The 27,754-nt window shown below is 33.1% G+C and overlaps 1 protein-coding gene across 4 annotated transcripts in view; it reads right to left on the bottom strand.

Moving 5' to 3' along the window:
- Nucleotides 1-4,879: 4,879 nt before the first annotated feature.
- Nucleotides 4,880-27,754, bottom strand: part of EPHA5 (EPH receptor A5) — a 338,688-nt gene continuing 315,813 nt past the window's right edge. For all 4 annotated transcript variants that reach the window (XM_030313778.1, XM_030313781.1, XM_030313779.1 and 1 more), the window contains 4 exons: nucleotides 27,349-27,498; nucleotides 18,041-18,234; nucleotides 14,344-14,499; nucleotides 4,880-6,227 (listed from right to left, as the gene is read on the bottom strand). In XM_030313778.1, the coding sequence (XP_030169638.1) occupies nucleotides 6,122-6,227; nucleotides 14,344-14,499; nucleotides 18,041-18,234; nucleotides 27,349-27,498 (606 nt within the window). In that variant the 3' untranslated portion in view covers nucleotides 4,880-6,121. The remainder of the gene's footprint in view (nucleotides 6,228-14,343; nucleotides 14,500-18,040; nucleotides 18,235-27,348; nucleotides 27,499-27,754) is intronic.

Raw genomic sequence — 27,754 nt, 5'->3', positions numbered from 1 at the left:
TGCATTTAATATTTTATATAAAACTCTATTTGATTTAAATGGTTACTGTGAATTTTAATAAATATAAATATATATATATATAATATATTTTACTTTTCTAACAGTTTGGTAGGGAATCACTAGTAGCTTTCAGATTTCCACAAACAAAATTCAGATATTATAGATGGAAATAAATAATAAATATGTATTGCAATTTTCTGTGCTTGTAGTTGAGGAAATTATGCATATACTAGAAATATACACTGAATTAGATTGTGTTCCTACTCAGTGGAAGAATTACAAATAACAACTATTTTTGATGCCCAAAGTTTGGCTTATTCTAAATGTCAAATATGTTAGAAATGTAATAAGTCAAATCCTGCTTCCCACCCATGGTTTACCCTTCACTTTGTGGAAATGTTCAGATCATGTTTTTCTTGCTAAACTTCAGTTCCTCCATCAATTAAATTAGAAGATCGGCCTAAATGATTCCATTATCTAGATAGCATCGCCAACATCGTGAAATCAGTACAGTGTAGTAGAAAGCTTATGGATTTGGTCTCAAATAAATGTGGTTTTCATCCTGACTTTGAGAAGCAGTCAGGACTTGGGCAACTTCTTAACAGCTTTGGGTCATGGATTCCTCATTAGTAAAACAGAGACAATATAATGCATTTCAAAAGTATGTGTAGAAAATTCTAATCCAGAATAGTACATTCTAATTAAATGTTTACTTTTCCACCACCACACCGTCCCTCCTGTCTGATCGAGGGTGTCCATAAGACTGGGGGGAAAACCCTTTTATCATAAGATCTTTGCGTTTGCAGCAAAGCAGAGACGAGAATACTTGATAACAGAATACTCGGAGTCTTTACATGAGGCTGTTTACTAAATAAATAATATATATACCTTATAATACTGATTCAGTGCATAAGCAAAGGAGTTAGGGATTATTTCCATATGCATGATGATGTCACTTTTCAGGAATGTAAATGCAAAAATTTACAAATATGATTAATTCCCTTGAATACAGCAGATTGCTTCGTAATATGATATAATATATACAGAAGAGGGAGCATTGGTACTTGCTGACACGCTTTCTTATAAGAATGCAACTCCTCCACCCTACGCCATAAGCAGTGAGAAGACGACCAACTAATGCTGGTCAGCAGAAAGTCTCTTTTTGCAGATGGTACACACAGTTTTCTGTTTTTGTTTTTGTTTTTTCAAGTAATGTATTACACCGTCACAAATCAATTTCTAATTAGGCTTCACACAATTATGCTCATGTCCTACAGTCTTCTGTCAAACTTGACTTGCAAAAAATGCTTGAATGCAAAGATTCATGAATATGCCTTTGAAGAAAATGAATGCTGATTGCATTTTAAATATTTAGCATAGGAAATTCAAACATTTTTATTAGAACTGACTGAAATCATTATACAAAGTCTGTAACTTTAAAGTCTTTTGGGGGAGGGTCAAGCATGACAATCGGATTTAACTGTATTCAAAGGGTTTTTTTATTTTCTGAAAAAATATAAAATTTCGTATCTTACACTACAAAAACATGTACACAAACGAAATGCACATAGAGCTTCAAATGGGGAAAAGATACAGAAATGCTAATCCTTTCTTGAATTAATGCTGAGACAAGAATTTGAGATATCCTGATGCCTAGCATAGAATAAGATACTCTATACAGCTGCTTCTGACCTGCCTGAAACTAAGAGAATTTAATAAACATATTAACAAGTGACTGGGTCTAAATTTTATTCTTAGACTATTATAAATGAAATTTACATACTGTAAAATTATTGAATGTAAAACTATAGCAATCTAAAGATTCACAAATATGTTGACCACTAAAACCTTTACTGTTAATATATCTCGGACTGAATAAACATGATGTATGTTGCCACCTTCAATTTTTTCATTTACATTTAGAAGAAACAAATGACATTTGATTCTTATTATTATAGATCAACTCTCTCTCTTTTTTTTTTTAAGAATTGTGTCTTCTCTTAAGCAATAATTTTGTGGTCATTCTGAACAAGAACATTCAATCATTCATGTGTAAAAAGATTTTTTTTCATAAACCAACATGAAAAGAAAAGTTATTATCTTTTTCTCCTTTGATACATTACTATATAATTAACGGCATAATACAGAAAAATATTCCATGTAACCAGCTGTGCTACAGAGTTGAAGCAATGATGACTTATTGTAGTTATTAATTTCTTAAAACTAGCATTTTGTTGTTCATTCATCATCATCATCATCATCATCACATTGTACCTACTTTTTACTTATTTTGAGTTGAAACATCTGGCAGGACATAAGCAAAGACAGTTTACTATCATACTTAGCTTTTTGTTTTCTCATTTTTAGAAAGAAAAAATGGGGAAAAAAAGATCTTATTCTATTACGCAACATCATTCATCTAGTAAATTTCTAACATCTGATGCAAATAGCATTTGCCATCCAATGCACCGTTACAAACAAAAATGTCTTCCACAGATAAATATCTCTACTTGTGCTTCTGAACATCCACTTTAAATGGGAGGAAGAATGGTGTTAAAAAAAAATCTTTGACTTTGACACAGAGATTAAATAGTAGACATGCAAACACATAAGTGTTCAACAGATAATAATTTTCATTTTAAACTTAAGATGTGAAACTATCTCTTCACCATTGCATACTGGTTAAGACTCTTTACAAACTAAGTGAAGGATGTTCTGTATTGTTTTGGCAACTCCAAAACTAATAATGCTGGCCACATTTAAGTTTGGACAGAATATTGGAATATAGATTTTACAGTAATCCTACAACTTTAGAACACCGATTTGGTGATTAAAATAGAAGACATAAAAGATCATGCACATTATTTTTTTTAAATGGGAAAATCAGAATCCTCACATTTTTACATACAATTCAGACATTTCAAATGGCCCAGAACAACACGTGAGCAAGTAGAAAAATTTGGAAACAAATTATGATTGATAAAAGTAGTAACTGAGTGACTTCAACAGGTATCAGTATATTGAAAAAATATTTTTCAAAGTTCAACTCTGAGAGTGACTCATGCTTTAAAGGTATTGCTACTTGATAGCTACAATAACATTATGTATTATTTGACAAATCTATCTTATGTGCTAAAATTATTGAGTCTCTGTTTTATTGTTAGTTGTCTGGTGGGTGACAAAATGAACCAAAGGATAAGAAATCACACAATCAAGATTTGTCAAACCTCACCCTGGGTTACTGCCTCACTGCATTTCACAAGAGCTGCCTCTTCTCCCTGTACCACTTCTCACACTTATAGATGAGATTGGCACTTCCCAATTGGTGACATATCCAGTAGTGAATAAATATTTTAGAAGAAAATTCTTTCCTCTTTTTATTTTTATGTATGTATGTATGTATGTATGTATTTATTTATTTATTTATTTTACGTGGGAGAGAGCATATCTTATTTGGAAGTCTCTTTACTTCTTTTAAAATCATATTGACATTCTCAACCAAAATGGGAAAAAAGAATTCTCAACCGAATTGAAATATCGATGAAATCTATGTGTCTAACTTTCATCTCAATTTACATTCCAAAATGAACACCAAGATTGCGAAGGAATCTGATCCATCCTAATTTGTAATGTTCTTCTTCGAAAAAGAGGAAACCTACATTGTAGTTTTAAGTTGTAGTCACTTAGATATACTTTGTGCTGACTTCCCAATCATTTTTGAACACACAAAGTTAGGAGACAATTCAGAAAATATCTTTGTTATGTGTAAATAACTGCGACTCATCCTAACACTTACGATAGTTTATCTTTTAAATCAATATGTCTGTTCCTACTTTGAAGTTTCTCAGTTGTTACTTTATCACTTAAGTTCAGTTGTTTTTACAAAATTCAATAAAGTGCAACACAGTCTCCAATTATTTTGTAAAAAAGAATGTTTAGTTCATTTTGTTTCTTGAAATGAACAAAGACATCTTTTATAATAGTGATGCCTGCTTACTTCTGATTTTATCAAGACAATGCTAAATCCACCTTTCTTTACTTTCTCTGAAAATTTCACAAAACTAATAAAGTATACTTGAACCATATTTTATAAGAACCCATGGTATGGTATAGACCTAGTAAGTATTTATAGCCCAAACTGGACCAAACTAAATATACTAATATACCATCTGAGAGTTGCTTACAACTTTTTCTTTTTTCTTTCTTTCTTTCTTTCTTTCTTTCTTTCTTTGTCATGTTCTTTAGCAAGGAGTTACTTTACTGCTTAAGTAAAAGGTGGGCAGGGTAGAAAGAAGTTATTTCTTAAGGGTTTATTCTTGTATGGGCTAACATTCAACTAAAACAAGTGCTTGGAAAAGAGAGAGAACACCATTAATATCATGCAGGAATATTTTCTATAGATTCCATTAACCCAGACTACTCCAATATACTATTGCCCTTGATGATCATAAGTAGGCTATACTTTGTTCAAATGCTGTGCTCCTTGAATAATCACGTATCTTTCCATGGTTCTATAAAATGCAATACCATAAAAAATTGTTACTTCACCAAGGAGTCAGTTTTGTTATAACTCTAATAATAAACAGTATAATTTGTACCACAAATGCCAGTCTTAACCAAATGAGGCACATAGAATGTACACAAACCATATCTTAAGTTCCTTAATAAAGCCAATTAAATAATACTTTGGACTGGTTTATCAAAGTAAATTTGATTTGATGAAACTGAATACAAGATGAAATTACTAAATGAATAAACTGCCACCAACAAATAAAACTTGTTAAATCTTGAAACAAAGAAAATTCTGAAGGAAATGTGTGTATATATATATATATATATATATATATATATATATTTCATCATTCCATTGCTGCCTTAGTATCAAAATGTCTACAGCTAAACCACAAGGGAAATGGTTACAAAGGATTAACACTTAGGGGTAATGCTTAGTGCTATGTGCCTGGATTTAACAACATTAACAGAAGCCTGCACAGTTAAATCCTTCTACATCCTGCTGAAAATGTGCCCTTCGGTGTCAACTTTGCTTGACAAGGTATTTTCTGGGACTCAGAAAGGTGAAATTTCTTACAGGGGTGCAAGATTAATGGCTAGAAGAACTGCATTGTCACAGATATCACAAAGTGTTTTCAAAAAGCCAAAGGGGATTTAATCTTATAGACATTTCCCGTTAGTGAATAAAGAGATTTAGTAGCTTTTGGACATATGAGAGGAAGAAAGACACAAGCTTGTGTTCAATTTTGTTTTACTGCTTCCCTATTTCTCCTATTCCTATTACACTCTGGAACACTCGTTCCTGTATGTTGCTAAAATTAAAACACTATTAAAAATGCAAGCAGAATGGTAACGCACGCATGTGCAAGCATCACACACGAAACTCCAACTTAAATTGATTCCTGGGTATATAGCAAATGATACAGTATATACACATTTATTACCTAATAGTTTCTAGAAGAGCAACTGAACATAAATTTTATAACACAGAAAAATAAATATACACCCTGTATTGTACTTGTCCTTGATCAAGCAACATATTTATACACTAGTTTCTATAACTTAACGCTGTGTAACAGCATTTTAAAATTACAAAAGAAGGTATCTATTAGGAAATTATCTAACCATATTGCTCTTCAATACACTTATGTAGACAATTCAGACTTGAAGTAAACTTCAGGAAATTGCAGCTTTTGTTAGCCCACAAATGGCTATAAACTTTTCCTTTCAAGTAGATTCTTGGAAGTTTTGAAAGGGGCTGCCTTAATTCAGTCTGTAAAGGTGCTCTATATAGTTATATTTTCATTTATAAAATTTTGTAGAAGTAGTGGAAAGGATTTTCTTGTTGCAACATAAGATCATGTTTAACCTCATGTTTTTATTCTATGCGGGTTATACTTGCTTCATGAAAAACGAAGACACTGAGAGGAAGATAAGGAGATTTTAGTAAAACACTGATTACAAATTCTGTGGCTTGAACCAAGGCTCTCCTAAGGTTTAGAAATCACTGAGTTTTCCCTTTCCCCCTTTTTTTTTTGTTAAAATAAATCTCAGGGCTTGTTTACAAAGTGCAGAATCATTCACTTGACGAAGTGACATGAAAAGGAAGTTACAGTGGCACCATCCCATTTACCAGCTGCACCTTCATTTCTTGAAGGCTGTTCATGATCTTCTTCTGGTGACCGACAAGAGTCACTCCAAGCCGTCTCAAATCCCTGTATGAAGAAAGCACACATTGGATGTATGTATTGATTCAATTGGTAGCACACCTCAATACTTTCACGCTGGCAAAGATACAAACATTTTGCAGAAGCTAATTAGATTACAATCCTATATGAGACATCGATATGATACAATCCGATATGAGACATATCGGGTCCAATTTTCAAAGGCAGGCTTCAAAATTGTACCTTGAAAATCTGTTCGCAGTCAAAGAAATATTTAATATAAGGACTGATATAAGATATAATTGCCCCCCCACCTCATCTTTTGGACATCATTATTTTGGTGGCACAGATTAGTGGAAAAATAAATTTTCACGTTAACCAATAACATATTTAAATTAAAGGTACAATTTCATTGAATAATTTTGAAAATGTGGACCTACAACAGGAATAAGAACTTTTTTGTTTTGCTAGAAGAAATAGGCATAAAATATACTTTAAAATTTTTACAGTTAAGCAGTCAAAGATCATACTCTTCAAATGACTCAGTCAGTACAATCATTTTATGTAACAGATTATCTTTATGGGATAATGATCACTACATTGCTATCAGAACACTTCCAAATATGTAACACCTTGGATTGAGAGCAACTTGTTCTGCGAGTGTTTTGCAAGACGAGCAAATATTTCTAATAAATTTTAATTGGATAAAGGAGCAATGTTTTGCAATGCCAGTAGTACATGATACCAAATGTCACATGATCACAACTGAGCCAATGCTTCTTGAAATTCACTTTAATATACAAGTGCTTTGGATTACAAGCATGTTTGTAGAATGAATTATGCTCGCAAACCAAGGTTTTACTGGTATTTTATTTTTATTTGGAACCCAAAATACCAGAGTTTTCCTCCTTTACCAAATAATATCTAGGCTCTCTTGGCATTTAGAGCATTCTGAAGATTACACACTATCAGAAAGTCTTTTCAACCAAGATATATTTTTACTGTTTCCTTTAAACAAGCTTATTCAAAAGAAAATTATAAATGTTTAGATTTCTAAATTAATAGTGTATTATGGAGTTCAAGGTCAGGGCCCATGGTTCCTAATTGTTATTTCATAGGAAATTCAGAAATTCTATTCCCTTGAGGTACATATTTGGCAAATAAAATTATTCAGGTATGTTTGGCAAATAACAACATTAATTATAGGAAAAAAATAAAAATTTAAGATTTTTAGGTGACCAAACTGTTTGCCATGTTATATTTCTTCAGATAATTACCTTATTGAACACATTATGGTAAAAGAATATTTGTGCATTCAGTAAATGTATTAACTTCAGATTATCTTAGACTTCCTTAGAATTGAAGACAATGACATTAGAATCATTATATGTAAAATTGGATAGCTTTAGAAACAAGTAAATCTCTTAATTATCAGAGGATAGAAATTTTAGAAATGGGTATTTAGGCTCTACCTATATTAGTATTGGAAATAATTGCTTATTTAAATAATATCTTAGGTTTCTTTGCCCCTTTATGTTTCATTGGTTTTTTATGAGAGTTTCAGGAAATGGAAAGTAGCTAGAAAAAGAAGCAATTGATACTTATGGTGGCAACATAGTTCTTTCTCTCTTAGAATTGAACATGAGAAAATATTAAAACTATAAGACATCAGTGTAAAAAATATATTTATATTATATTATATTTTATATTATATATTTATTTATAATGGTAGCCATGGAAGATAATCAGCAAAAAGAAAAAGAAAACAGTAAAAATTCACTTTGAAACAAAATCACTATTGTTGGTTATGAAATAGACTATAAAATAGTGAGTTACTGACTAGCATGGGAATAAATTTCTCTTTTCAACTACATCAGAACTTCTTAGCTTTTCCCCTGTTAACATTATGGGATAGATAAGTCTTTGTTTCAAGGGCCATCCTGTGCATTATAGAATATCTAGCATCATCTCTGGCCTCTATCCACCAAATACCAGAAGCATTGCACTACTGTTGACCCTTTGTGGTTACAAGACAAAACTCCTGCCATATGTCCCCTGAATAGCAAAATCTTCCCTAGTTGACAACTATTACACTAATATAAAAATAATAAGTGACAATTAAGATGTCCTCTTCCTACATGCTGGAAAAATACATAACTCTATGATAATAGATTTCTGTTAATCTTTCATGGATGAGAAAATGAAGTTTACAGAATTTAAATCACTTGAGTAGATGACACAGCTAGTGGGTGTCAGGGCTAGTACTAAAACCAGGAACCTGATACCAAAGTCCATACTCTTTAAAAATTTCTCATTACTCTGAGATCTGATTTTGAAAAAAGTACTTTAAATTACAATAATTTCCTCATGAGGAAATGAGAACTCTGTAGCTATAACATCAAATATCCAAAATTCTAAAGAAAGACAATATTTAATGAAGGAAGCTGAACACATACTTCTTTGAGGCTACGGTAACTCAATCTATACCTCATGGCAATTTCAGTTATGAGCTAATCTATACTTCATGGCAATTTCATTTTACTTCATGGCCGGTCACTAGCATAATTTGGACCTACGTCAGGTGAAAGGGATGAAAATTTCTTAACCTGAAAATAATCATTCTCTGCTAGAGAATTTAAATAATTAGTAATTGAAATGGAGTTTTAAAACATATGTTTTATCATATGCCTTATAAACCCACAGGTGATTCTGACAAATACCCATTTGAAAGTACTGATGCTATAGATACATACTTAGACTGCACAATTCATATGGCTAAACCAATTATTAGGAATGAGCTTTTGAAAATAATCATCACAACTTATTCTGAAAGACCTGAAAAAGAAATTATAGGCTTCCCACTGAAACAGCCTGGATTTTGAATATATAATACCGAAATCTTAATTTAAAGTGTGTGTGTGTGTGTGTGTGTGTGTGTGTGTGATGTGCATACATGCGCCCCACATTCCAAACTTGGTTGTTTCACTGATATCAAATCACTGGTTTGACTTATTTTTATTTCCCTTTCTTAATTATGTAGTAGCTATATTATACGTAAGTATAACTTCATTCTCTGAAAATAACTTGACCGCAAGAAAGACTCTGGTTCAGTGTTTTTGAAATTTAAAATTTTTATGACATCTATATCCTGCTAAAGAACACATGTTTTGAGGAATTGTATTTGAGTAATAAATGCTGTTATAGAGCTTGTGTTCATAGGCAAATACAATCTTTCTTCAAATTTCATACATCTAGATTTTGAGTTAAATTTGTGTAAATTTTTCCAGTGTGTTAAATATAAGATTTCTTTCAAGGTCACCTTATAATATGATTATCCCCTAAGATGCATACAGAAGGTCAGACCACTGAAATTCTCTCTTCCTCCCTCCCACCTCCTCCTTTCCATGGAAGAAATGGAATTATAAAAACACGACACGGCATTTTATACATTGCCATAAATTATGTGTGTCTTTAATGGAATGCTGATGTTTTAAAAATCTGACTTGTCATTTCAAAAGCTGTCAAATTAATGTGCAGAGATTTAGAAAATCGCATGAGTATAATGCATGCAATGTCCATATACCTTTATGCAGTGTGATTTTCAGTGAAAAGGTGAGAGAGAAATAAGATCATTTATGCAAGTTAAAGTTGTTCTCGGCAGCAAAGTAGTTCCTTCAAAACTTGTATTTAATATTCTTCTAATTATATTACAAATGACAAAATAGCATTAGAAAAATGTTTTCAGTAAAGGTTTATTCCAATATTGCTAAGTGCATTAATGTATTTTAAGTAGTTTTGCTTCATACTTTCATGACTTCTAAGCATTCCTATTTTACTCTTGTACTGCCAAGTACATATTGAATGGTCAATTTAGCAGTAACAATGTGAGAGAAATTTGTTAAAAATTAAAGTATTTAACATTCGATAATGAAGTTGCTGCTCTACTTACAGTGTTTGCTGAAAAGTTTTTTGAAAATGATGCAAGATATGCTATTTTACTCATCTCATTTTTCTATATAGGAAATTTTACCCAAGGTAAAGTTATAAATGTGTCTCTTTTATAAATATTACACTAAATGTATCATGATCATGTGTAATCTTAAGTAATACCCAAAGCCAATTCTAATGATGATAAACTATGATTCAGCATAGGCTTATGAATTTAAACATAATAAGAGGAGTATTGTTACATAAAAAATAACTTGGCTTTTGTCAACAAAACAATATCAGTTTTAGAAAAGCTGCAAATATAATGAACTGGCATTGATGGAATTACATTTCAGCATATTTTCAAATGTTACTCTATAATATTAAACAATGGAAAACACTGATATTATGATACTAAAATGGCAGAATGAAAAACATAGAATAACAAGAGGTGTCTAGTTGATATTGGAACAACTCTTGATTATTCAGGATTTAGTTCACCCATCTGTGGATTAGTCATTCCCTCACTACTCCTCCCTTCTGCTTTACACACCTGTTAGCCATATCACTGGTATTTACCCCAGCAACACTGGCTGGATAGGAGAAGGGAGAAGAGAGATTAACAAATATTCACTAAATTTCAGTGTTTATTCTTGTTGTCATAATTTGATCATGCCATTAATGGTATGCTTGAAATTTTTTGGTTCATTTCTAGATTCCTAATAATCATTTATATATCTACTATACAAGATAAACACATTTATATTTGGCAAAGATTAACCATGTTTGGTCATGATTTTCAATGAGTGAGACATAGTGATGGTTGGACTAGAAACTTTAGCTTAATTATGTAGAATGAAGAGGATAATAAGTACTCCCATGTGTATTTTAGGTGTGTAATACATTATTCATAATGTCTTTATTGATAAGATAAAAACTCTGCTTGAATTGGTGTGCATAAATTTTGGCCCTAGATTTGTGAAACTTCCATTTTAGTAGTTGAAGGCCCCATTTGAATAAATGATACTAACATAAACCTCTTCAGTTTACACACAATTGGCATAATATTTAAATTCACTGGATTTTGTTCGTCTTCTGAATAATCAAAAGTTGACAGTGCTGGTCTGACAAGAAGTTTTAAAAAGCAGCGGTAATACTGTCCTTAATACAGGTTTTTGGATTCAATTTGCAACTCACCTCAAGCTTAACAATTCCCCCTGTCAACCACAATTCACTGCATTTACACACCATAGTACAGATTGCATCATTACTGCCACAACAATTGTTCTGTGTATTGTACACAGAATAGCAAAGTTTAGGCACAGAGATGGCAGACAGAAACATCTAAAGTTGAAAACCACATTGCCGAACACATTTTAACTCTAAGATTGTTAACCTGTTCATTTTCTTTCCACATTAAGCCATATATGTATGTTACTGGCAAGAAATAAACAAAGAAAAGAAAGAGTAAGAAGAAAGAACGAAAGAACGAAAGAAAGAGAAAAAGAAAGAAAGAAAGAAAGAAAGAAAGAAAGAAAGAAAGAAATCACAAACAAAATTAAACCTTTATGATGGAAAATTTTTATCAAAGTCAGCAGTTCTGAAAAATTGTAATATTTTCTCTCCCTTTTTTTGAACCCAATATAAGAACAAATTTGATGGCATAAACTCTAACATATTTTTCTAATTTAATTATATGGAAATTTGATCTTTTGCTTTATATTAATTGATCTTAACTGCACTCCCCCAAGTATTTATTACAGGTATACTTCCAGTTCTCAATTTCTATTATTCCTTGGCAATAATGTGGACGATAATATTTATTATATTATTATAGCATATGCAACCTCCATAAAATTAGTATTTAAATATTGGGTAAAGGCCATGTGTAAAAAATCATTATCTTAAATGTTTAAGAGCTTGTCTTTGTCTTTGCTGATATCCCAGCTCCTTTGCCGTGTGCCTTTAATAATTATTTTGGTGAAAGGCGAGCAAAATACACAGATAGTCTTTTTTGTATATTCCTGACCAAACAAGTAACTGATGACTCACTGTTTTGTGAGTTATTTAAATAACATTTTGATAAATGTGTTCTTGCCAAACAGGAAGAATGTGGTCAAAACCACAATAAACAAGAGGACATATATTTAAAGGTCTGGTACTCCAAGGAATCAGCTTCAATGGATTTGAGGTTTGCTGGCTCAGTTCATGGTAAAGAATATGTTTATTGGCCCAGGAGTCTGAAGCAACTGATACATGGAGACAAACATCTCTGAACAAGAAGATTTTAGCACAGTTTCCAAATTTCACTTTACACTTCTGGTTAAGGTAAATGAACCAAAAGACAAAATATCAGAAAAGAGGCAATATAGCCAGAGGCAACAAGATAGCAGAGTAATGGAGACAAAGAGAAGAAACTGAACCAAGTAGAGAAAAATTGATCAGATAAAAACTACCAGAGAATAGAAAAAGGTTGGAGAACCATAATTAGAAGAGAGAAGAAGACTTTAAGTCTTTAAACAAAACATACAAAATGAGAGTTTGGGGATAGAGGAGCTGACAATAAAGATGAGCGAAAATAATTAAAATCAATAAATGAAATGTTAAAATACAATGCTAAGATATTCAACATATTTCTAGTATTTGGGGGCCCCAAAGAGATAAAATAAAACAGAGGTAGTTAATGCAAAACCATTATTTGTGATTAAAATTATTCTGTGAAGGGAGGAGCAAAAAGATAGTGGAGGTATATATATACATATATACATATATACATATATATATATACACACACACATAGGTATATGTGCTATTTTAATAAAAAAAGAGACATCATTTAATGCAAATAATTTTATTATATATTTACAAGTAATCTGACATTGGGTAGAAGAAATACCTACAGTATCATTTTAATATAAAATGACAAATGACTTTAATAAATTAAAATGACCATTTTTACTGAAAAATTAAATAGCAATCATGTAAAAATAGTTTTAAATTATCAACAAAATTTTGTTTACTATTTTAAATATAGCACAAATGAGTTCTTTGAGTGTTGAAAGAAATAATGGGCAAAGCATACGTGTCATCAAATAGATACAATTTGGAGGCGATGTTGAAGATGACATTCAGCAACATAAGAGAGCATGCTGAGTAGTGATTTTAGGTCCAGCATTATAGGGATGAGGATAAGAAATGTTGAGAATGTGACATTAACTGGTGACAAATGATGGTACCCTGTTACCTTTCGTGTGGACTGGCAGTGAGTTCAATGAGTCAAAGAATGCCAGAATAGAAATGGTGAGTGCTCAGTGTTAATATTATGTGAAGTAATGGAATAAGGACTGTGGTTTAGTGCTTTAGAATGTTCTACCATGTTCTAATCCTTACAACAATATTTTAACCTTTGAATCTGTAGGTAATTTAAAGTAAGTTGTCATCATATTCATAGGTTAAAACATTATTCATGTTAATGTAAGCTAGATGGAACCACCATAACAACAGTTAATTTTCACAAATAACAAATATTAGGCTAAAATAATTACACATACAGAGTATATAATAAAATACAAACAACTTACAACCTTAAAGAATTTAATGCTTAACTCTAGTGATTTTTATTTAATAAGATTTGATAAATTTTATCTTAAACGTGCAAACAGAAAAGGGCACAATTGGTTCCACTGAGATTGTACCAAATAACAAATCAGAGGCAGAATCTAATATATCCTTGGATTACAAGAATATAAGGTGCACCACTTAGAGATTAAATGAGATTCCTGCCTGGGAAGCTTTGTTTAAGCTGTTGCTACCCGGGTATTCATCATAGCCCAAATTTGAGAATATGTTTTGCTGTTATGTAGGACTAGCCACACCAATTGTGCTTACAGTTTGTTTTGTAATTACATTCATATAACATAGGTTCCAGTATAAAAACTTCATCAAGAAAACATCGTTTCCACAACACAAAATACCAGTATTTTGCCAAGGAGCTGTTATTCCAATTATTCAAATATTCAAATGCTATTTGTTTGAAGCAAAGAAGCAAAGATACTGGCCACAAGTAGCATTAACCATGCAGTTGTTAACAATACAGGCTAAAAAAGAAGAGGCTTCTTTGAAAGCTGTCACACATGGGCAAAGGTTAACTGATTTCCCTTGACCTCATCCAGATTGGATTCCAAACAATTTTTCTCGCCCCAGCAATTATGTAAAAATTATCAGAAAAATTACTCACTCCAAGGTCACCTGAGCCACAGCGTCCATTGAACTGTATCCATTTTCCATGAAAATCTCTGTATACCGGCCCATTTTGATTGCTTCTAGCCATTCACCTACTGATCTGTAGGCCCCAGATCCCAGTGGGCCATGTTCTGCCAATAAATTAGATACCCTAAAACACAGAGCACACCAACATTAAAAGTAACATTTTCATGTCTCTTATTATAAATTGTAATATTGGCTCACTATCAAGGGATTTTTGGGTTTATGGAAGAAAATAATTTAAAATATAGAACACAAACTTAGTCTATTCAGATTTTTTTCTACTCATAGTCAATGAAAACTTATGATGGCTTAACAAGTAAATGTTCTGTAATATAAAACATTAGCTGAAAATTCCATTAGATGTATTTACTTCCTCCTATTGTATTTTGTTTATAAAAATAATACAGAAAATGCTGCCAAAATTAGATATGAGGGATAATTTGTGTCAGCCCAATTGTTCCTAGACATTGCTAGAGAAACTCATGCTCGTTTAAGCTAATTTCTCAGGAAGTCCAGAAGTTATTTATCCTGTATTTTACACTCTTACAAAAATGTGCTTGTTAACTTGGCCCAGGAGTAATAGAATTTTGAAAACAAAATGTAACCCCAAATACTTTAGAAAACTGAATGGGATTAACCAACCAGGAGATACTCTTAGCTGTACTAGACTCATATTTTTTGTCCAGTAATAATAATGATACAATTATGAGAACCATTTCTGGAAATACATCCGAAGTAAATGACTAGGAAAAATGACAAAAAGTACTTGTACCATTTTTTACTAGTGGGAATGAATGCCAAAAACAATTTAAATGTCCATCAGGGGGATTTGCCTCAGTAAATTTCAACCATAAGATATAGGACAAATACATTTCTTTTGATTCATTGTCTCTGCACTTTCTCACACTCTGTTTACACTTCAACCTATTCCAGTATATTTCCTCCCAAACCAATTCTATAAAAATTTCTCTCACTGTGGTGAGCAATGATTTTTATTTTGCCGAAATCTGTAAATATTTCCTATCTGCAAAATGATTGACTCCTCAGAAATTTTCAACATCCACCTCCACCACCTCTCTTTTGAATTCCTATATTGTCTCACAAAGTTTTGAATAATTCTCTCTTTCTTGGCTACCAGGACATTGAATTTCCCTTGGCATCTTTTAAACCTCCTTTGCTGATTACTCCTTTCCCTGGCTTTAAAATTTGGCTCTGTATCTTCTCAGCTCAGGCTAAAATTCCACTCTAGGTAATTTTACCCATTTTTATGCTTCAAGTGGCATCTATTTTTCTCCAATTTTTACCCCCAGCCCAAGTGTCTCATGTATTCCTGTAGCTACTTATACCTCCATATTTCTCATAGGAATATTGCCCCAACATGTCTGAAACCACACTTGTCATCTTTTTCACACCCAATTCCTCCTGCAGTCTTCCGCGTTCTAGAATATGATACAACAGTTCACTCCTTCCTTGTCCTCAGTCCCCTCACAATCAATCATTATGTGTACTATCCATTCTACTTCCAATATATCACATATCTGATCACTCCTCTATCTCACTTGTTGCCACTTTAGTTCAAGACATCATCATGGCATATCTGCTAACTACTCTAGCCTCTGAGTTATCCTCTAAATTCTATCCTCACTCTCTGCTGCACAGCCAAGGTTCTTTTCTAATGTTTTTTATTTTGTTCAATATCTTCCTCCTCCAATAGTGTGTTGTTCAATGCTGTATACTCAGCACCTATCCCACAGGATGACATGATGTGGACATGAACATGAATCTGAACATGAATATTGGCTGAATAAATGGGTATCTTGTGATTTGTAGCCTTTAAGTAATAGGAGTCAAAGATTTTATGAAGGTAGAAATACAGAAAAAATAGTTGGAGAGTAGGATCTTGAAGTTGACATTATGGAGGAGTTGCAATTTTTAGTAACAGCAAAATCTAGAACATGACGCTGAGAAGGAGAGTTCATGGTAGGCTAGAGACCAAAAATGAGAGATATTCAAACATCATCTACATGGCTACTGAAATCACCAAGCTTTGTGACATGGGTGAGAATAAATACAGGTTAAGACAATGACTAGGAGCTAACATCTTCTAGAATTAGGATTTGTAGATGACCGAATAAAAATGGCTAGTAAGTGCTATAGTCTTCAGCCAAATCTGTTTAAATGAAACCTAGCAAGATGATTCTATATATTGCACACACACACAAAAAGAAAAAAATTTGGAGACTCTTAAACTGTTCTTAATCTATAATGATATCAATATAAACTAACACAATTTAGATCATCAAAATGTCTCTTTATGATTTCTTTTCTTTAGGTCCCTTTAGACAACATAATTCAAATAAGTAGATGAAAGAAATGCTTACATTTTTACATGACAATAAATAACTTAAAGGCAGATATTTCAGTAGAAACATAAGGAATATTCACTAAGAAGATAAATTCTCCAGTTGCTACTACAGAAAGTTAATGATGCTTGAACAGAAGTTGAAGTTTCATTCTTCATTTGTATTTAAAAATGACTTTTTGCCTAATAAACAAATGTTATGTCAGAAGCATAGAACTTATGTAACTTTATCAACAGATTGTTCCTCATTTAGTTCATGCTAATAGGAGGCCAATTTGGTTACACTTTTTGTAAAAATAAAGATCTGACTCAAATATAGTGAAAATAACATTCTGGCAATTTTTCTTAAGTATAGAGTCAAACTGATTTATTTTTTTTGTGAGGATAATTCTGTAATTTATCACATCAAAGAGAAAAACATGTTTTACAAATATGTAACATTGTTTAAATATATTCATGTGCATTCAGAAAAATTGTTTTAAATATTCATTCGTGGGGCGGCTGGTGGCTCAGTCGCATAAGCGTCTGACTCTTGGTTTGGGTTGAGGTCATGATCTCAGGGTTGGTAAGATTGAGCCCTGGGTCATCAGGCTCTTCACTAATAGCACAGAGTCTGCTAGGGATTCTCTCCCTCCTTCTCCCTCTCCCTCTCCTTCTCTCTCTCTCGCTCTCTCTCTCTCTACATAAATAAATAAACTTAAAAAATTAGAAGTAAAAAAGTAAAAATGCTCATTTGTTTCACACAAATTTATTCATTTACCAGTTTTAAGTTTTGTTCCAATTGCACAGTAAGTGATTCACCAAATATCTGTGTACAACCAGATAGGAGCAAAGAATCTCTAAAGGAGTGGTCATTGTTTATAAAATATGGCAGACACTAAAGTCTATTATAAAGAAACCAAAGAGTAATTATTGTTAGATATCTCTGGTTTAAGTCTATCAGTGCTTACCTGGCTATCTCTATGATCTTATAATTTTATTTTGACCCATCCACACTAATGTGAGATCCAAAACACATGAAAATACACACATTTGAGTTTTTTATAATGTTATCTGAACTTGGCTATAGTTAACATTTTACTGAAAGTGGCATTTACACTCGTAGATGAGGCATAGATACTTTTAATTTGATTATTTATATTTCATTGTAAGAGAGTAATATTACGCAAAAACTGTATTTAAATAAATTAGTGTCATACAGATCTATAGATTAACGTGTGTACTGAAATGATGTTATTGATTTAATATTCATGGCATCAAGTTGAATTAGCTACATTAGGAAAAGCTCTCAGGTCTGGCTTTTTACCTGCTCGATGCATTCACCAGCGTCTTCAAGCTACTTGGGTTACGTATCAGCTTATCCAACATGTTGACAATTTCATCAAACTTGGGCCTGCTATTTCGGTCTTTCTGCCAGCAATCCAGCATTAACTGGTAGAGAGCAGCAGGACAGTCCATGGGGCTTGGCAGACGGTAGCCTTCCTCCACTGCTTTAATCACCTGCATAAAGCAAAACAGAGCCATACTCAACACCACAAACAGTACAGAATAGCTCGAGAAATTTCCTACTATCCAACTTTCATTCTGTCTTAGTCTTACTCTTGCACTGATAACCAGCATCGTTCTCTCTCAAATCTCTGATTACTTCTATTTGGTGCAAAATAAAACAACAATAACAAAAAGTAAATATGTTATCACAATGTAAAAAGATTTTCTTCACATATTATAAAGAAAATAAGTGGTAATCATTTTTACATAAAATCTTGATGAAGGGTGATTTGTAACATTAACTGACATAAAAATAATGTTCATGTTTTATTTATTTATCCTTGCATTCTGGAACCAAATAGGCATTAGAGTTTTTTAGTGATTTCTCTGAAAAGTTAATGTCTTTGTAATGAAAAATTATGGGCAGATCCACGTTTTTTAAAGCAATAGAACTGCAATTTTACTTCAAAAGAGACTTTTGGAGGGTAAATGATGGATAAGTCAAAGGCTAAATTAGCATAACTGTCTCATGTATCATTTAATAATGTCAGAGTCTGGCTGTTTATTATCATCTACTGATTTCTGTCAGGAATTTGGAATGACTGCATAAGCAGCACAGGCATTACAAACATCATCGATTTTAAATAAAACCACACATGTGAGTATTGTCTAATTGTGAAATTGTTTCATCAAAAACATTCATAATGTTGCTGCTGCCATCAAAATGTCTAACTACAGAAGAAATTCATTTATGCTTCTGAACATAATGCAGGTTTTGTTCTAGAAAATTCAAATATTTAAGTGATCCCCAAATCAATACTAATAAACATAGTTCTCAAATTCCTGTTGTGGATATTTCCTTAACTATTAATTACATTTTTTGAGAAAGACTTTAGATTTGATTTGACAAATGAAAAAATATATGTGATGATTAGAATAGGAAATTTACAAAAAAAATCTTGCAAGATTGGAACAAAACAGTCTCTCAATGGTAAAGAAAATGGCACCTGCACAAAAGCAGGAGCACATAGAAAGAAGATGAAATGGTATATTTAAGGGAACTTTATGGCCTAGAGGCAGCAGGTAGAGAGAAAGTGTTTAAGTTCAAACCTTTCACACTGGATGTTTGTTACTATTTACTTTGGCTAAACACATTCATGGGGGGAGAGAATGTTGACAAGTATAATTTGGGGCTTGTTTTGTTTGGAGTGCATGGGGAACACCCAGATGATACTTGGCAGGAATCTGGTTAGGGTACAGGAGATATTTGAGATGAAAATGTAAATGTGAGAGTCATCATAACTTGGTTATAGCTTGCATCCAGGTGTGGTATATATCTACCCAGGAAGGGCATGAAATAAAAGTTCCTGACAAGCACAAATAGTTAAGTTCAGGCACTTCAAGGACTCAAGGACTCCAAAAAATAAATGGTCAAATAACTGAATAACTATGAATGAAACTCCTGAGAGTCACTTACCACTTAAGTTAATTTAACTCAAAAACAGCATAAAAAATTAAATGGCAAACCATGGTAGAAATTATTACAAAAACTAAAACATATGGTTAGCCTCTTTAACGTGTTAAAAGTGGATGCATATTGAGAAATAACATGATAAAACAACAGATTCATGAGGAACAGATATTAATCAAAAATTTATAAAAGAAAAAAATGCTAAATAAATTTTGAGAAAACATTTATTCTCACTGGTGATCAATAAAAGAATAGATAGTGAAAGAATAAAAAGTACTATTTATAATTATATATTAATAAAAGTTCATTTATGTATTAGTTTGCTTATTAGAAGACTTCCCATTGCTGATGATAACAGCAATAGCAGTTATCTTTAATAACGTGAGTACCAAAATAAAATGTCCTAATACAGTTTGTCACGAAATATTTCAGTATGCAGTGAGAACAGTGATTTTTACTTATTTAAAACCTGATTTGTTTCATAATGAATTTTCCCCAAAGCTGCTACCAATAAGCTCTCTTTTTTCTTTAATGCTTATGCTTTTTAAAATATTGTCTTTCTTTCACTGAGTAGCTAGTCTTCACATGTGACTGTGAAATGAGTAAATGAAACCAAGCCACTAGTTTTAAAGGAATTTTATGAGTTATTTGATTTGAGATGTTATTTCTAGACTATATTACTTAATCAACTTTATTTTCAGGCAAATTTATAAATAGAAATATAATACCATGTCTCTAAGTTAACCTCAGTACTTGGTCCAGGAAATTAGGTCATTGAATTTAATTCTAAATTCATCTTTAGAATTTATCTTCAAAATATATTTAAACTATAACTTGAGATTTTTATATTCCAACATATTGAATTTTGTTTTTCATTTTTAACTACACTCCCTTCATAGTTTGGGGGAGAAATGAATGTATTAGTGCTCTGGTGGTTTGTGAAATGCTTGAAATATATCAAAGTGCAATTCAGGCTATTCATTTTATTACACAGTTTATAATGTATAGCTAAATGAATCATAATCTCCATTGACTTTCTTATTACCATTACATTTGTTAAGGTAGACAGTTGAGATAAACAAAGGAAAGAAAGAGAAAAAAGAAACAGACAACCAGAAGTTTTACAGATTATCTGGCACCAGTTCATATGGGCTACATCTGAAATGTTATTATAAGCTACGTGTTTTCTTGGCATTGACATGTAAATCAGTCGTCTAAACACAATTTTAAAAATGCTGCTTCTCTTAATACATGAAACTTCAATACTGAGCACCCGATATGGCACTATTCACTTGGTGGCCAGTTGACTTCACTGGGCTTCATCCTTTCAGGTACATATACCTATTCTGGGTACGATTTGCTTTTGCTGCCCACAGAGCCTCAACCACCATTACAAGCTTTGCAATACTTGATCCACAAACACTGAATCCCACAAAGCATATCACTCAATGAGGGCACCCACTTCCTAGCGAAGAATGTGTGAGTATCGAATACTCAGTGATGTACAGGTAAATATTTAACAACAGGCTCTCCTTGGTGGGGGGAGGACATATTGTATCGTTTACTTGTTTACATGGTATAAATACTCCCTCCAGGTCGATTGCAAACTGTCAACATGATCTCATTCTGAAAATCTGCTAGCTGGTACAAGGGTGGTTCCAGCAACCACTGCACCTAGTACATCATAAATTCATCCATAAGGCATTTAAGCTGCTTTCACACAGTTGGGGCAGGGAAAAATACTGCCTAGGTGATACACTTGGGACTTCTTGTTACTCTTTTGTAATAACTGTGGCCTGAAAAGGCTAACCCCCAAGAATGAAAGATGGATCCAGGCTACTAGTTCAGCCACCATGACCTGCCATATTGATAAATGAGGGGAATCCAGAATGGATAGTGAAGGAAGGAGAGGCAAAGGACAAGGTGAGGTCCTGAGATCAACTGAAACCACAGGGACTACAGTTCAGTTCATAACCTGCCTCTTCTGAGTTTCCACTTAGATAGAAAAACCCATAGAATCATGAAACAGATGCTCCTGGAACCTGTGTGGGGAAGTAGGTCCGTGCTGCAAAAGGTGAAGAGCATGGAAATCATGAAAATTTGTCTCTCAGATCTTTACCTGCTGGATGCTAATTAATCAACAACCCTTAACCCTAAACTTTCTAAAACCATCATCACATTTACACCAAAGCCAGGCTTTGCAAAGGTTACTTCCAGTCAATTATTGAGCATGGCAGTGATAATAAGATAGGCTCATTTCTATGTGACCCCTATGACAGACAATGTTTTCACGGTCTGACATCTCTCCCAGCTATCCCGCATTCCTCTTCCTTACAAGAATTTCTCCTTAATAATACTAATGTATATCTAATTCCTTCTTGGAATAGGTTTCTTGCAGGACCTAGACTAGCACAGGCATTATATCATAAGCACTACACCACAAATTGTACATATAATATCTATATTCATCATCATCATATATTTGTAAGATAAGAACTATTATATGCATTTTATAGATGAAATGTACGAGACTCCAGAAGGTTAAGTAATTGCCTGTATTTACACAACCAAGAAGTAGCAGTGGTAAGATTTACAGGCAAGTCTCTCTGGCAAGCAAACCTGTGATCTTCCCATCCTGATGCTGAGTCTCACCATTGGAATTAGAAATAACTACCTTCCAACTAAATAATTTGGGAGAGTTATAGATCTCACTCCATGGAATCAGATTTCTTGCTCCACAAGAAAAAAAAATATCTACAATTAAAATGTGCTATTTTGGAAAGGAGTACATTCTTCATCACAGGAGATGTAAAAATGTAAGTTGGATAACTGAGTGGCAGGAATTTTGTAGGCGGAATTTGAGCATCAGTAGTGTGTTTTGATTAATTAAATTTAACTAAGGTGTGAGCGCCTATGTTGCTAGGTATTTACTTGAAATCTCACACATGAGTCATTTTGTTACTGTGAGATATGAGGCTTTTCAGAAGTGACTGGAGTTTAAGAATATATTCTTGGAAATAATCTCAGATACCAAGAAATAGTTCTGGATATACCCATTTTTTTTGTAGGATTTATTTTCTGTTTCCAATATTATTAAAGATATATAGAGTATATCTTTTTCTTAGTACATCAATCTTAGATCAGTAGCATTCCAGAGATTAAAGACATCTTAAAAATCCTCTATTAAAGTCCATTCCCTTTGTAATCATTGAAATTGACCAAGAGTTATAGATTCCAAAATGACTGGCTTTTAGTTCAAGATTTTTGGTTTTTGTTTTTGCTGTTGTTAAATAGAAAGGTACAGGACTTTTGAACTGAATATGGATATTTCTTTATGTATCGCTTACTCCAAAGGGATAAGAGTTGAAATGAGGTTACCAGTCACTAAAATAATTGCTTTTCTCTCAGTGCAGGCAGTATTATCCTTGCAAGACTAATATTATCTTCAAAGACCAATATTTGTCAAATACACTCATTGTAGATATTATTATACTGAGGCTATTAAGTCAAATAATTTGTTCACTGTCAAATCTTGGTAATTTTCAGTATTTATATGGGACCTAAGTTCCTCACACTTTAATTATAACATGCTGTGTGTTATCATAAAATATTCTTTTTGTTTTACCATAAAATATTTCAGAAATATAAGATATGTGTATCTTTTTTTGTCCCATCAGAAATTACAACAAAGAATAGAAGGAGGACGAGAGTCACGCCCCGTACAAAGTAGGCTGACATCCTTTTGGGGTCAAAAATTCTTCCTGCCTTAGAGTAAGATGTAGGCCAGCAGAAATAGTAATAGAAAACAGTCAAAAAAAGAACAAAGAACAAAAGTAATTCTAACATAAGAAGACTGAAAAACAGATAAATGAGTTTCTAAAACATTTTGTAATCTATGTGCTTAGTGTAGTCTACATATTCATATATTTCCCAATAAATGCAAGAGTAAAACACTGTTACTAAGCATAAAAATGCAATGCAATTGAGTCTCTTTTTATTTGGGTCTGGATTTTAAGTTCAGAAAAATGTTGCCATTTAAAATGTTTGCTATCAATAAAGAAGCCTCTACTGACCTCAGGATATTATCTTAGCTTCCTAAGCTTGAATCAGAGTTCATGGTCTGAAATTATCTTCATCATTCTGGTTTATTTTTATGATGTGCTGTTATGTTTTTTCTCTGTGATGACAGAGGCAATCCTAAATCAAAATAAACTCACTGCAGCATTCTGTCCCCTTGACATGGTGGAAGATCTCCTCTGGGAGATTTAGAATATTCTGCATGTCTTGGCAGTGTAATATTTTCATGATGCAAAGCCTTTTAAGAAGTAGATAGTATCTGGAATGTAGAGATTATGGGATATATCATTCAAAACACCAAATCAGTACTTCTATTTTGCTCTCTGAGAGTTTGTTTCCAAAGAAATATTCAGTGATCATGGTGTTCAAATACAGATCTGTCATGTTTCTTAAATACAAATTTGGATAGCAATTGAGGAAATCAAACTTAGTGCTATATGTAGAAGCTAAATGCTACTAACAACTGTGAACCTGCTTCGAAAATACATAGCATCTATTGTACAATTTATTAAAAGCAGACAGAAAGATCTGCAATTTTATAATCATTTACTTTAAACCTTATCTAGATTCTTGGTAAACCTAGTCAAAGCCAAAATATTAGTTTTTATTATAATTTCCTGAGAATATTATATCAGCACTCCCTTTTATTTTCTAAATAGTTTGAATTAAAGTTATCTGAGAGTATATCAAAACTCTCAAATGGCTAAAATCAGAAAGAAAAAAAAAACGTGTCTCAAATCCTTCATACCTCCTTGTTTCTATGTCCCTCTTAGTATAATTTTATATTGTCCATTCACAATAGGCAGTGTGATTGCCCTAAATATGGGATTGGCCACTGCAACTGGCCTGATTATTGGATTGGCCAATGTAATTTTATGCTACTTGATGAGATGCAATAGGGATCATTCTTGCCCTTCAGTCACTTGACAGATAAGCTCACATCTACACTAGTCTACTGGTCTCCAGAGGAAGATGAAGGTCACGTGGATTAGAGCCACGGTATGCCAGTATAGAGCAACCAACCCCACTGCCAACATGAGCAAGCCCAGTCACGATCAACAAAAACACTATGAGCATTTACATACCATCATGTTCTACTCTGGTCTATAATTTTATTTGTGACAGATGCAACTGTATCACATAAAATTGCCAATAATGTAGATAACAATGCTACACATATCATACACTAGCTGGGAAGGACTAATAATTCTGAGTTACAGAATGAGAATTGAAAAGAAGTTAACTAGGTAAATAAGGGACCAATGTTTTCCTTGGCATGGCAGAATAAAATACTTTCACAACAATTAAAGGACAGAATGGCATTAAAATAAGTCTTAAGAAAAGTTAGAAGCCAACTGTGAAGTGCTCGGTAGTTCAAGTTAGCATTTGGCATTTATCTGGAGAAAAGTAAGTAGCAAACAGGTCTGGTCTTCCTTCAGGTTATAAAAATCCAGAGTTGAATTTGAGTTGAAGATTTTATATTCATCCAGATGGCTGATCTAGGATCATTGGTTGAAAATGGAAGGGAAGAAGCAGACATTGATTTAATTGGAGATAGTGTGGTAGTTTGGTACAAAAATTTTAGAGAATCATGGTGAAATCTCTGGTGCTACTTTTCTTATTTTTTTGTGACCTTAAGAAAGTCATTTAATCTCTCTAAATTCAGTTTCTTAACTGCAAAACAAGAATTACAATAGCATCTCTCTGATGAGAGATGCACAATAGGAATTCAATGATACAGTTTTTTTTTTAACAGCACTAGCCCTAAAATTGTAAAGCTGAAGTGAATAGATACTATGTTCTCCCAAATTTAGAGAAATATAAGCCAGCACTCCTTCCCCTAAACCAAGTGAGTAGGACACAAAGAAAACCGATTGTAGCAATTTTAGATAACTACAAAAAGGGTTCACTGCCTTGCCATAGGCTTGTTAGGGGGTGGGAATGCATTAAGCCCAATTTACTGTCACTTATCAGAGAAGAATGCTATGAAATAAGTCTTAGAAAAGCCAACGTGTGACCTTGACATCTCACCAGGAGATATTGGAAGAAGGCAGGCTGGCTGGAGCAGTCTACAACAGTAGTCCAAAAAGGGAACAATGGCAGAGCATCCAACCAGAATGGGTTTCGCTCTCAGGTGAAGTACACATGTGCACTGGACAGCAAGAGACTGTGAGATTGGGAGCAGACAGCAAGTGAGGTGAACCCTGGAAGTAAGTTGGTGTAAGACACCCTCCTCCTCTGGTGACCGTCCCCAGGGGTCCTTTCAAGAGCTCTGACACATACTTCACTAGAGAACCAACGTTTGGGTATTTGACCTGTGGGAGGCATCAACAACTAGCAAAAAAAAAAAAAATCTTGCCCTTTCTTTTCTACATACCCATCAAGGGCAATTCTGAAAAATCTAGATACAAACTTTGCCAAAGGAGGAAGAGGAGCAAAAATGGGACCATTCTTCCTTCGCTAGGTACCAAGGGTCAGGCTGGCCTTGTGGTTGTGGAAAACACTTTGAAATGGATATGGCATTGGCTTTGATTTAGACTGGACTTGAATTTTTATATCTGAAATTGAATCTTAATTACTGGCATGGGACTGTTGTTTCAACAAAATGAGGCTGAAGAGCTGTAGGATCTGTCTAATAACCCCTGAAGGCATAGGAGTGGGAGATTTTACAGAGCATGGATGAAAGAAATAATTGGAGGAAAAAAATAAATGTTTTAAATCAGTATGCTGTTGAGTTAAGATTGCTCCATATACTGGTTTTATAAAGAAGTAACGAGACAGTTGATGAAGCACTTAAGACAGTATGTGGCACATAGTTAGGGTTCAATATATGTTAGCTGCTTTTACAGTTGTTGCTATTTGAAGGGAAAATATCAAATTTCAACGTGATCCAAAATGGGAAGGCTGTATTGAATAGTAACAATGGAAAATTACAAAAGCAAAGACCAAAGAGCCATGTGTCAGGCATCACATAATAAATATTCTGAACTTGAATAGAAGAATCTTTCATAGTTTCTTTAATTTTAGGATTCTATTATTCTAAGTGTGAATTATTTTTCCATGTAAGAAAAAAAATCTGTTTTTCCCCATATTAGACAGTCCAACTCTTCTTACATTTTTTTAAATTAAAAAAAAACATAGATTATTATTTTTATCCCCTAAAAGCATCCACTATTACATCAATATCATTCATCCTTTCAGTTTGGAGTATTAGCTGTCTTTATCAAATGCAAATCATGAAAACGTGGCTGTCAGTATTCATTTCTCTGATGGCTTCTTCTTCATCTTTGAAAATAATACTGACATAAAATGAGTGAACCCATCACTATAGTACAGCTAAAACTGTCTGGCAAGGGACTAAATTTTATGTAACAGTAACTTACTCTCTTTTGTACTAACTCATTTTGAGTTTCTGCATAAAGGCTATTTCAACAACAATAAAACAGATCAGAGGATAAGCAAAGTATTTCATTTTTTTAAGCAACTGTCATTTTGAGAAATGAAAAAAGATTCTTTCTTCCAACTCAGAGAATAAAGCATTTCATTCTAAACTCGAGGGAGAGTAGTTCCATACTTACGTCTTGATTGGTCATCTCCCAATAGGGTCTCTCCCCATAAGACACAACCTCCCACATCACGATTCCATAGCTCCAGACATCACTGGCAGAGGTAAACTTTCGGAAAGCTATAGCTTCTGGGGCCGTCCATCTGATTGGAATTTTGCCTCCCTAAAATTTAAAAAGAATACAAGAATTCCCACATACTTCAAGCACATTTGGGGATACTGCTGCCTCACTAGAAAGATCTAGAAAGAGATGTAGCATTTTTAAGTGAATCTGTTTGACAGCATGCAGTCTCTTTTCACATACCTCAGCCCGTAAGCACTTGTAGACTGACTACTAATTGGCTGTCCGGAAGGTTTCTGGTTTAAATTCTATTTGACTACTGGAACACATACAGGACCCACATCTCAATTACAGTATC

This window comes from Lynx canadensis, chromosome B1, assembly GCF_007474595.2.
Source record: "Lynx canadensis isolate LIC74 chromosome B1, mLynCan4.pri.v2, whole genome shotgun sequence".
Lineage (NCBI taxonomy): Eukaryota > Metazoa > Chordata > Mammalia > Carnivora > Felidae > Lynx > Lynx canadensis.
This window is presented reverse-complemented; position numbering and strand designations above follow the sequence as displayed.